Raw genomic sequence first — 13,408 nt, forward strand, 5'->3', positions numbered from 1 at the left:
AAGTAGGAACACAATTAGGATAGTAATATGTAATAGGATAAAAGCAGAAAAAAGGTATTTTAGTCCTACAGATTTTTTTTTAATTGCTTTCCAAAAGAAAAAAGTAACGAGGAATACGAATTATTATTTGGTTATGAAAAAACTCTCACAAAAGGAAAAGTCAGTGGAGAAAAAACTTTTCTACAATTAATAATTACTTAATTCTTATTTTTGAAAATACAGCCAGATTATGAGATTACCAAAACTATGTAAACAGTTCTACTGTATGTGCTCAGGAATGATGAGTACAAAATCCCCCAACTTTTTTTTTTTTTTGGTCTGAATGGCACTAAATGTATTTGTGTATGCACAGGACTGTGTCACGCACATTCCTCTCATAAATCACTTTTTCTCAGCTTCTTTGGACTAAGCAGTCCTAATTGCCTGTTCCTGATGGCTGATCTGCTGCTACTAGGAAGTGTTAGGATGTCATATGCAAGAAATTATAAATTATGGACACTGGAAAGAGCAGGCCAGGAATGAAAAAGGAAAACACCCTGTTCACAAAAAGTAAATCTACAAATCCATCTCTATAAATTATTGTTTATACCAAGGTGGAGACAGATGCTAGAAACAAACAATGAAAACGAACTCCTGATACTAGAGGATTCTTTTTCTACTGGAGCTGAAAATACCCAACTTCTGCCCATCATTGGCCAAGTGTTCCGGGTAGTGACATCTTAAAGTGAGTGTATCTAATTTTTTACCCTCTCTGGCATTTCTATCTAATACAGCAGCTTGGTTTATATTATTAATACTAATTATAATGAAGCTAATATAGTGATATCCACAAAGAAAACATTAGTCATACTTATTTATACAGGAAATGCTCATCTAAGAGACAGTTAGTTAACGTTTATGTGTGTCCATCCAGCATGAAGAAATACTAAGACCTGGGAAACTAAGATTAAGATAACACAATTTTCAGTAACAACAGACAGACTGACGATAACAGAGAATGTCTGCTTCCTACAGATAAGGAAAAAACATATACTACCCAAACACATCATCTTATTTGCAACTTCAGTAATATTACTTGACATGTACACACACAAGTAGGTGGCACATTATGTACACGTAGGGAAAGTATTAGAATAGACTTGAGACTGAGGGAAAGGACAGGTTGAACAGAGACAGAGTCCCTTTGGATGACAGCTGCTGACAAGAATGCAAGTAAAAATATTTCCTCCAGTCAGGCAATCTACCTACAACCTCCTCTTTCCCCTCACCTTCCACCAATCATTCCAATACTACTCGTGTTCCAAATGCTTTGGGACTGGTTGGTTATTATCACGATTTTTTTGTCCCCCGTGGGACTGTATGATTTGTAAGATGACAGATGTGCTTCTGGGATCACTGCTAGAAGTCTGCTCTCACTCTTTGGCTAACAGATGCACTGCAATGAGGTAAATGAGGACAGAGACTGCCTTAATTATTCTACCTTTTCTGTCTGCCATGTGCCAGCTACACTGAGAGCCTAGTTCAGCAAAGCATTTCATAGCTATGTCATTTTAAGCCAATTCTTAAATACTTCAAATAGGCAGTAACATGTGATTTTTCTTTTTTCTTAAAGTTCAACACAGCAGCTTTCTTCCCCAGACAATCCCAACCCTCAAAAAGGACTAACCAATGGTCAACTTAAATTTCTGACTCACTGATTAAAATGTTTGCAACCTGCTACCAATTTTGGTCAAGTATTTTTTATTGCTTATGAAAAATATAGCACATTTCCTAAACAGTAACTCCTCATTACACTCTTCATATTGTAAAAAAAGTTTATAATAAACATCCTAACTGAAAAAAGCTTCATTGTCAAAACTGTGAACAGTGTGAAACAGATTGCATCATGCATTGGAAGCAAACTGTAGCTCTGTGTTTAAGAAAAAATAAATATGGTGAAAACAAGTGGATATTAGTATATGGTGTTGGTCAAATACTTTTCTACAGATTGTGCCAAAGGGTACAAGAGTATGCCAAAACAAAATGAACACATAATAATGATGTAGCCATGATTATAAATATAGAAGTAAACATCTCAATGACAAATATATATGATGACAATAACATATAAAGAAAAGCATTCAGGTTGCCAAAATATCTTCAGAAATGTGTATGTGTGTCTGTATGCATGTACGAATATACATATACAATTTGTTCAGAGAATTACTGGAATTAAAATGTGCTAGCAAGTAATTTTCTCCACAGTCTTATCAGTGCTCTCTGTATTATTCCCTGTTCAACATGAACCAAATGCCCAGAGCAGATTAAAAAAGTATCTTTTCTCTTGTAAAAGATGTATTTAAAACTCTAAGTTCATAATTAAGATGTTGATGGCATAGGGTATTATTATGATAACCAATAAATATTCAGTTATGCAATAAAGTAAATAAATTATTAGTATTAACACCTTCATGAAAGCAGCTCAGAAATTTACTTCTGTTTTCAAATTAAATATTGCAACACAGTATAGCTTTCATATTGCAATAAGACTTCATACTAAGAAAAGCAAATCCATGAGAATGTATTTTTCTGACCTATCCTTAAGCCTAAAGAGAAACATTTGCAAAAGTCTACAAAATATATTAGCAGTATTCAAAAATATCAATTACTAGCAACAAAACATAAGTTCTAACATATGATACTGATGCATAAAGTGGAATTCAAACTGAATTGCAGTGTTTTTGTGCAAAATCGGAATCCAAATTCTCTTACAGGAAGTAGATGAGAGGTTCTTAATCCAAGCCTCCACACAAGCAAGATCAGCTGTTCACCAGTTACTAGGTGAGTGGACAACTACATAAAAATAAGCACCAGCCCTCCCAGTACACACTCCTCTAGCAGTCTAGCAAACAAAAAGAGTATCCCACTGTTCACAAGTCAACATGATGCACTGCATAGCCCTGAAATGATAAGAATGTTGCTCCTTGACAATTCTGGTTTTGGGAGAGATTTTTTTGATGTATGATATTGCTACTAACCACGGTTAGTTGTTACAGTAGTGTAAGCACTGAATAAGCCTCATGTGTTTACAGTGGTGATTCAAGACAAATAGGTTTTCCTGAGGGGGTCAGGAGGAAGATATCAATGCTCTTCCTTTAAGCCCTATTTCAGTAAAGAACTTGAATTTTACTTAACTTCAAACATAAAATTAGTCCCATAGGGACTGCATTCAACATTTGCACAAAAGAAAAGTGAACTCTCCATTACTTTCTTGACATTTTGGCAGCACGTGAATGGTAAAAGAAACTTAAATAAAAATGTGAATTAAAATTTTTGTAACTGCTACTGTAACAATGTGATCATGCCTCTAAGTCATCCAGTGCTAGTCATCCAAATGGTTCCTGAGGTGACAACTAAGATAATTTCTATAGTCAGGCTGGACTGAAACTTGTCTGTTATTTCCATTTAAGAACTTACTCATTTATTCAGAATTTATTTCCAATTTACCTCTCATTGTCTTAAGTTATATATGTCCATCTCCCAGAATGGACTGACATCTTGTGTCTCACAATCACTACTCTGCTTTTTTAATTGAAAAGGAACCATTTTTATGACCACACAAGATCTTGTGTGTCATGCGAAACTTTTTGAAAACAAAAGGTCACAAAACCCAGAAGTAAGTATATATGTTTTAGTAGTGTTTTTAATTTTTTTTATTGCTATACCATATATATATTTACTTATATATACTTGCCTCTAAAAATTTCTAAAAATAAAATGAACATGAAAACTAATTAGGTTCATAAAAGAAGAACTGGTTAAAGGAAGGGATATTAAGTGACAGAGTAAATTAAAAAAAAACAATCACAGAAAGTAGTGTATTGCTAAAATATATGTTGCTCTGAGGTGGTTCATTTCTGGAGCTGGTCACCAATCCAGTCCTTAAGGATGCTGAGCAGTCCTGTAAATTGCTGAACACGTTAAACATTGATTTCCACAGCCACCAAAAATATTTAAAACAGTAATTTCCTGGATTATATGTGAACGGGAGGTTATTGAATCAGAAGAATCAGCCTCAGGGCATCATATACATTATTATAAAATGTTAAAAAAAATAAGAAAAGGAACAACAAAATAAAGAGATGGCATTTAATTTCCAGAATTTAATACTGTAATCACGTTGATATGTAACTAGAAAGTCCAACCCACTCTTGAAAAAATGGGTCAGATAGATACAAACACATTATATACTAAAAGAACTTGCTGGCCTTTGGAATTGGTCTAAATGAACACAGCTAAACTATCAGAATGATGCTGAGTTGTTTCCACAGCATGAGGCAATTATACATGCAAACCTATAAGAATGTTTAGTTCATCTTGAGTACATTATTTTAGGTATTCACATTTTTTCAAGTCTTCTTTTACATTGATCAATTAAGATGGCTGTCCTCGTGCAGTTACAACTGCAACAATATCTGATTTTACATTAGTGCTAGCAATTTACACTGCTTCAGATCACCCTTCAAACTAGGCTGAGCTTCCTCAGTTTAAGAAGTTTCTTTAGTGGGAATTTTCACAGGTGGTATTTCAATTGTGCTTGCTATCCCATTGAAAACAAAGTCTTGTTAGCATCTTAGCAGGGCCGTAGATTTCCCAGGATCACTGTCAGTGTTAGATTAAAAGTACAGGTGGAATGGTGCGATTCAGAAAGCCAAAAAAATATTAAGAAAAAGGTTCTAAAATACTGAATTTGGATTTTAGAAATTTACACAAAACTAATGAAGTAGGAATAATTCAGTAGAACCAAAACAATAAAAGTAATAAAAAATCTAAGAATTACCCTGGACATTCTGCAGCACTCACTGTTTCATAATGAAAATGGGAAATCAAGCCCAGAAATACACTGAAACTGTAATACATTAATGACTTGTACAAACAAAGCACAAAAAAGTGGAACAGACCAGAAACAGACAATACTTAGTATACAAACAGTCTGCTGTGCAGTACTAGAAGACATCAGAGATGAGCCTTTTTTCTCCAGTGAGTATAGCATGAAAAACTAAGAAATGACAGTGCTAGTTCTTGACTGTGGTGTGTACTTTTCCTGAAAATCACTACTTGATCTCCAGAATATTTTCAAGACAATTGTGTGAATTACTAAAATGACAGTGTTCTTCGCAGTTGAAAGCTCAGCAGTGATCAGTTACAAGTAATGCTGTCAAATTAACACTGTCCATACAGTGTTAAATACAGGGACATCTTCTACAGTCACAGAAGTACATTTGAGCTGTTTTTCAATCTCTTCACAATCAAGAACATTTTGCAGTTACTAGGGAAAGCTATTCTAAATGATTGGTCTTTACACTCCTTAGATATTACTGTCATCTACACCAGTACTACTGTGAATGGAAACAGTGGATAAATTGTAAACACTTGAGCTGAAAGTCTAAATCCAAAGTTTTGTGGAAAAAAAAAATCCCAACAAAAACAAGCAAAAAAACCCCAAACCCCAAAACCAAATTAGAAGCAGCTTTTAAAAATCTGTTCCACAAACTGTAATTATACTTTGAGAAACATCTCAATGGGACAATGCAGTTCTGTGCTGACCGACCCTCCCTGTCAGCTCAGGTTCCTTCAGTTCACATATAGAAAGATCCATCACCCGCTGAGAACTGAACAAAATCAGTCTGAAATCTAAGGGTCAGGCTAAGGTCCTTCTGCTCTCACGTTATCACATGACTCCTTTATTATTCTTTCCAGTAATGCAGTCAGTCATGAGATTCTCACAGTTTAGCATAAAATCAGGAAGGAATTTTAAGGTGAATCAGCCTTTAAATTATTTTGATTATGTTTACTCTTTGAGATGGCAGTGTAGAATTTGCAGCTTTATTAAGAAATTTGAAGTCTAATAGACTCTGTGTATGCTTGAAGATATTCTACCATCTTAAAAAAAATAAATAGAATACATTTGTTTTCTGTATTTGGTTGGAATGCATTTATAATAGGTATTACTCTGCTTACCAAATAGACTAGAACCAAAGAACACTAAAAACTATGAACATCACTGTTTCTCAACAGCAGCTACTGCCACTAATTGATGTTGTCTGTGCCAATGCTAATATGCTCTGAAGGCAGACCTGTATGGGCACAGTATAAGAATTTCCTTTGGCAGCAGCCTTATCCACTCATTTCTGCCCTACCATGCCCACACTTCTGCCAATATTGTGTGCTCAGCACCTTGTCCAGCCAACTGTGAAGTCCTCAAACTCTTGTGGAAGCACAGCTCACACAGCTATGGGGGCAAGAAGGGCTGTGGGTGAAGGCTGCTTAAGCTCATGGAGATGCCAAAAGAAATCTTCATCAAACCATGGCCTCAATCAAGACCAGCCTGACAAATCCAAGCTCCTAGTAGGTGGTCTGCTGATCTGAACAACGCACTGAAAGCCAAAAACTGTCTTCTAGACAGGTCTTACTTGAGAATTATGCATTTTCTTTTTTCTTTCCCCCTCATCCTGGAATGCCTGGAACAGATCGGTTTTTTCAAACACAATTTCTATTCCATGTTCCTGGGCAACTTTATTATCATGGTGTTCACAGTTCCAAAATCAAGGTACTGTCTAAATGGAGTAATGTGTATAATTTCTGCTATTGACTGGAGGAATGTGATCCTAAGAACTGGGCTCCTGACATGAACCACTTCAGAAAATAAATTTTAAAATGTGTTTTCTCTGAAAAACTGTTTCAATTAAATGTCAATGATAGCCACAGGATGGATTTGCTTCCCCCAAATATGACAGAGATATTGCAATTTAAATATTCAGCACTAAAGAATATTTATTCAAATTTAGAAGTATTTTGAAAGATGATGCATATTAAATATCCCTACTGAAAAGAAACCATTTGGGTAATAAAATCCACTGGGCAAAAAAAGATGTCTAGCAAGTAGCTTACTAAAACAAATTTAAGAGAAAATGAATGTTATTAGCCAGGTCTTAAACTGTGACTGCTGTAGAAAAACATGCAAGATAAATACCTTCAAAGAATACCAAGCAACTATTTCTATCTATAGCTTTCTCTGATTAATCTGTTCTTTGATACAGAGAAAATATGTGAATGTTGGGTATCTTCTGCATCATGGGTATTTCTTGATAACTTAGTTCTCAGAATGATAAACAGATAAGATCTTCAGCAGGTGGAACACGCTAACCTCACCTACTGAGTCTGTGTGCTCCCTGAGCATTTTCAGTGGCTGGGCTGGTTCCAAGTCTCACCTTCCTCAGTCTCCCTTTTTGACATCTCAAGAAACATTAGAGGGAAGAGACACTTTCCTCTGAAATTTTGTTTTGACTAGTTAAACAAAGAAACATGAAAGTACAGAAGCACTTGCATATCTACTACAAAAGTGATAGGGGTTTTGTTATCTTTCATTTATCATTTTGAACAGCTTTCGTTGTTAAAACCAGCAAGTCAGACAGAACAGGCAAAAATCAGTATTTCCCTATTTTTTTCTTGGAAATGGATCTTTCTGTTGTCCAAACACCTATATGTGTAATGGCCATCAGTCAAAATTTTGGTGAAAAGATGGAGTTTTCCAAGTACTTTAAGCGTAATTCAAATTTAAAAACATTTACTGCAGGATGGGAAAAGGAACAGGAAAAAAACCCCACACCTATTTTTGACAGCATGGAAAGCCTTACTTTCTCTATGTACCCTTCTTCTGCTACCTTATGAGATATGAATGCTAACATTGCTCTAAAAACCAAACCTCTCACAGGAAAAAAAAAAATCATTAAACTAAGCTACTGAAACAGCTTACAGAATCTTGAATTATCTCGGTCAAGTTACCTACTGGGCTCCAAATAAAATAGTAACAGACGCTTAATTTCCTTTTTACACATAAAATGTTTTAAATATTTTCTGTACATATATAGAAAAACATAATTCTCATTGTCTCACTACACTGTGTGCATGTGCAACTATACGGGTATATAGATTTAAAATAACAGCTTGAACAAACATCTATATCAATGTTTTGGTCTTTGATTCCAGGACAAAACATACTTTTCTCAAAAAGGATTTTGGGGGATAACGTTTACATTTTCTGTATTTCTTGATGACAGCAATTACTTTTTAGTGCATGAACAGTTGCTACTTACATTAACTTCTGTTATAGCAATATCAACGACGCTACCAACAACAATTAAGGCATCAAAAGTGTTCCATGCATCAGTGAAATAGTGCTGTTAGGACAAGCATTCAGCAGAAAGAGAGCAAGAGAAAAACACAAACAGAAAAAGAGAAGAAAAGGACAGTGTTATAACACAGAAAGACTCTAGGCTTCTCTGATGTACCACTATACAATCTAATCTTTCCCTTCCATAGCTATAAAAATTGGTAGAAAAAAAAGGCTATTTATTTCCCATATCAACATAATTGACCTATGACTGGTCTGTACTCAAACTTTAGAAACATCAGATCAAAATCTGTGACTTGTCCAGATGATGGAAATAGTGGGGAGACAGAGAAAGAGAAGTAGGGACTGGGGAAAGTAAGCTGGGGTATACTCACATCAGCTTCACTGAGAACGACGTCTACTATGCTGCCAATAACGATGAGGGAGTCAAACGTATTCCAGGCATCACTAAAATAGCCCTGAACAGAGCAGGCAGGGTGCAAACGTTTGTGATTACACATGAAATGTCAAATATTTGCATACTTCTGTTTAGTTTTGCATAAACAGAAATTAGTTAAACAAAACCTGTGGTCTAATGAGAAAACAAAAAAAACCAAACAATATTGCCTACTGAAGGAAAAGCAACATATATGTGCATGTGTGTGTATATATATACTTTATATATATACATGTACAGACACACACACAGACACACACACGCGCGCGCGCACACACGCAGTACACATGCATAATACACCATCGTATAAGCACAATGTTGGCAAGCAAGCCATCATCCAAAACTGGTTTTGGACTTCTAGCAAGGCTGAAAAATTCTAACATATATACCCTAACAACCATGACAAAATCCCTTTAATAATACTTCAAGACCAAGCCAACTGAAACCTCCTTAACATTAATGACTGCATCATAGTCCTAAGTGACTGGTAAAAACATCCAAAGGGTCAAAGCTCATCACTGGTTAATCATGCACAATTATTAACATGGAACTGTGCATAAATGTTGGAGAACTGGCTTAATCTTCTATTCAGAAACTAGGTTTAATACAGGAAGTCACACTACTTTTGCAGTCAGGGCCTGATTCTGTAACCAGCAAAGTCAGTGCCAGGAATCATAGCAACTTGAACAATTTCTTAATGTTTTTAATGCAGCCAGTCCAATGTCTGAAAATTCATTTTCATAAATTGCTTAGTCACCCTTCTGACATTTTATGGCTTTAAATACATTCCCTGTGTGTATGATAGTGTCACACTGCTGCTAATGGTTATAAAGTGCTACCATGCAATTAGCTGTTTATTGGCATCAAAACTGCGTGTTTGAGCAAAAAGATATTTCAGAAGAAATCTTGAGGCAGGTTTCAGGATCAATCTGTCACTGGGAACAAATCAAGATGTATTACTCTGTTGAAGGCAACTCTACAGAGACAAGGTATGTAGGTTTTCTGCAATATGTAGATTTTGCCTAGTTATTACAGAAATTCAGAATTGCAAAAATTACTGAACTTGCCCTTTTTCTCATTCAGATATATTAATTTATCAGCCAACCATGACTAAGGAACATGCATTACACGACAAAGGCTGAAATGTACATTTTGTACACATACATTCTGCTTTCCTGGTAATTCATTTAAAAATACTAACTTGTCAGCCACTATTGAAGCTCTAAAAAATAAATTTAATAAAAAGTTTAAAATTACAAGTGTGCTAATCTAACCTTATGTCTAGTTACACTTATTATTACACTGTTTACTGTAAGATAATGTTTCAGCTGAGTAGTTTAAGTTGTTACATGTGTTGTTAGCACTGAAAAGCAAATCAGCTACAAAATTTTTTAGAATTGGACAACATTTTTCTCAAGATTTTAAACTTAGAATTTTAGTAACTTCACAGTTTAAAGGTTACACTCAAGTGCATTACTATTTGAAAAAAAGCTGATTTCATATGGAAATTTGCTCTTGGAGACTATGAGAGAGCTGCTACAGAAGACGACAGCTCTACAGAGTATTCTAGGAGAGTAAGCACTGAGCAGAGTCAGGAAAGCTTATTCCATGACGTTTCTAATGCTACTCTCTTTTAACTCTTTCAAAACACAAATTGCTGTAACTATTCCCTCATGTAAGTAAGGGGCTAAGAGAAAAATAGATCGGAGTATGATTATCACCACAGCCCTTTGTGCCACACGCTTTGGTTCTTTGGAGTTAATCATCAGTTCCAGTCTTGGAACTGATGCTCCCGCATAACTCCCTATTGCTCCTTCCTTACTCATCCTGCTTCACGAGAACAAGCCATTCCCAAAGTTTCTACTAAACATCATGATGAACCACCTCAACAATACTATTAATCACCAGAGCTTTAATGTGTGATTAAAATCCTAAAGAGATTAGCAGCTGCCAACTAAAGAAGGGGAACTACTCTCATAATACTCTTCCTGATCATTCATAATCCTTATTTCTCTTATTTAAAAGAAGCATTCTTCCTGATTTTAAAATAGTGATATTTATATATATACATAAAATAAGAGACCATGGGCAAACAGCAAACAGATAATCAGCACAATCCTGAGGTGTGCTATCCATCTTCCTCTACAACAACAAGAACCAAAAAAGGTCCTCCAAATAAAGGTTAATTTTAGCTATAGAAAAAGTTACTTTACTAGACGTGCTACAATATAAGGCACTGAAATAACAAATTCACATTTTGATTCAATACAGCTAAAATACTTTACACGTTTATTTATTTTATGAAACCTTTTCCATCAGTATAGACAAATATTGTTCAAAGTAATATGTAAAGCAAAAGCATACAAATAAACAAAAAAACTAAGAGAAAATAAAGATGGTTTTGGAAAAGGGAGGAATGGACAAGTCACAGCAAATAAACATCATGCAAATAAGTTGTTTTCACCACTGCAATGACCCAAGATCAATTCACTTACTAGCCATCTTTCCTTTTTTCTTACAAAAATCTGATGTAGAACAACATGGAAAATCATTACAAGTTTAAGTAACAGCTAGCTATCATGAAGCTGTACATATGGTATGTGTTGATGTATTATTTTAGACTTCATAGCTGTATTTTATTTTGTACTGTACTAAACCATGCTAAGTAATAGATTTTAGCAAATCTGCCCAAGAACAGTGTGAAGACAAAATGCCTGCTCTTTTAACTTACATTATGAAATATTTGTTCACTGAGAAATGCTGAAGGACAAAATCACATATCCTGGGGAATATGTAGGCATAGAGAATTAACACCAAAATATGTTTCTGTAGATCTACCACATAGATATTTTAGTCCTTTTAGTACTCTGCTGAAAAGTTTAGGGCCTCATTCTGCAAAGATCTGTGTGTTCCAATCTCCCAGTCAAGAAGTGTGCTAGACACTCAGCATCACCTTTAATATCTATCACTTATCCAAATTTTATATATTTCAGAGGTGGAAGGCAGTCTGCAGTACCTTGATTTTAAACAACACAATATCACAGTAAGAGCATCAATAATTTATAGTAGGCTTAAGTTTGCATGACCAGCAAAACCAGAAGATCACAGTTTTCACAGGATTTTTGTCAACATATTAAGGGGACACTGTCAAGCAGATGAGATAAAAACTAACTTGTTTTTATCTACTCTTATTTTTAGAGAGAGAGTAATGGAGTTTTTATTTGATGCTTTGAGCATCTTTGAAATAATTTTTTTAATGCACAAAATTAACAAAGCTGTTCATTCTGCCAGACTAGAATAAGAAACCCACCAGTGATACAAGCACAGAGGAAATGAATCCATCTTTCCTCACGGACCCTAAAGCAAAACATTAAGTTGGGTTTCAGATTGCTCCTACTATTATTAAATCTTAATACGATTTAATGCAATTCATTGTTATTTTAAGCACGTATCTACTTTAAAATTTAGATTACTAAAAGACATTCACATTCTGCTTAAGACTGCTAGCTGATTTGCGATTATTAAATGAACTATGTTGCCAATAGGTGTTTTGTTAAAGCATATCTGACGATTTTAAAAGTTACAATCTTCAAAGAATAACAGGAACAACCTTAAAGATATTTAACTCCCTTCCCTTCCTGCTAATTAATCTCTGCCAAAAGAGATTGTGAATTAACAAGTTTCAGTCCTGCTAATTAACAAGTTTAAGGTGTTCGATATCTATGGGGGAATGAAATTCAGGAGATGAGGACCTTTCACTGACAGTGTCTGCCCTTCAAACTCTCAGGATTCAGATCCAGGGATCTTTCACAGTAAAAGCATCCAATCAGATAGAAAGCATGTTGCAAGAGAGTTAAAACTCAACTTGTATAAAGTTTTAGAGACCAGTATTAAGACATTGCATTTGATAACGAGTAGGAAGTCCATAATACAAACGATCATGGAGCACTCATGATCAGACCACTATATTTTGCATTAGCTGCTATTTCTGACTACAGTCACAAGTGCATGGAGAACCATACAAGGATTCACAGTCTTCTTTCAAAGAGCAGATGATAAAATGCAGCAAAGTCTTCTGAAACTTCAGTGTGAAACAAGGATATAGAACAGGAAATACAAATCAGGAAACACAATCAGCATACTCATGACACCGTGGTCCACATGTCTGAGCTATCTCCTCTGGGGCCTCATACTGTGTTACTTTTAATGTGAAATCCTTAGCATTTAGATAAGATAGGTGACACAAAAATACAAATAAATTCATTAGAAATGTACAATGGACTGGACAGTGCAGAGCGAGACTACGGAAGAGTGGGTAAGCATTCACCCAGAACTCCACACTTCACATCTCAACACCAGACCTCAAGTGATGTGTAATTTGTTTACTTCTGTAGGCAAATACAAGCTAGCTTTAAATCAAGTAGCTCAGGCTCCACAGCCAAGCTCACGACTGAATGCCAAGCTGAATAAATAGTTTTGAAAAGCTGGAAAGTAGTTATACATCTACTCCATGCTGAGCTCTGGGCAGCCGTGACTACGTTGCCATGAGAGCTAGTTGTTTAAAGCAAGAAGAAGATTGCCCACACAGCCTACAGTCATCCAATATCCTACTTAACAACAACAAAGGGCCATAGCCAAAGGTTCAAATTACAGATGCAGATATCGTGATTACTTTTAAAGAAGGGCAATGGAACATGAAAAATACCAGCCTTAGATGGTGAGATCAGTAAACTTCAAATGGCATGTCTGGCTTTTTTCAAATTCCATGTAGAGCGAGTGACCCCATTTTACTTACTTAC

At 35.3% G+C, this 13,408-nt stretch overlaps 1 protein-coding gene across 6 annotated transcripts in view; it reads right to left on the reverse strand.

The window, feature by feature from the left end:
* CACNA1D (calcium voltage-gated channel subunit alpha1 D) overlaps positions 1–13,408 on the reverse strand; it is a 196,666-nt gene that overhangs the window by 44,538 nt on the left and 138,720 nt on the right. For 3 of the 6 annotated variants that reach the window (XM_074836261.1, XM_074836257.1, XM_074836256.1), the window contains exon 30: positions 8,136–8,219. The exons of 1 other annotated variant lie outside the window; for it this stretch is intronic. In XM_074836261.1, coding sequence (XP_074692362.1) covers positions 8,136–8,219 — 84 coding nt within the window. Of the gene's footprint in view, positions 1–8,135; positions 8,220–8,547; positions 8,632–13,408 lie in introns of all 6 variants that reach the window. 2 more of the 6 variants (XM_074836259.1, XM_074836260.1) reach the window with 1 other exon arrangement.

This window comes from Strix aluco, chromosome 11, assembly GCF_031877795.1.
Source record: "Strix aluco isolate bStrAlu1 chromosome 11, bStrAlu1.hap1, whole genome shotgun sequence".
NCBI classification, from domain to species: domain Eukaryota; kingdom Metazoa; phylum Chordata; class Aves; order Strigiformes; family Strigidae; genus Strix; species Strix aluco.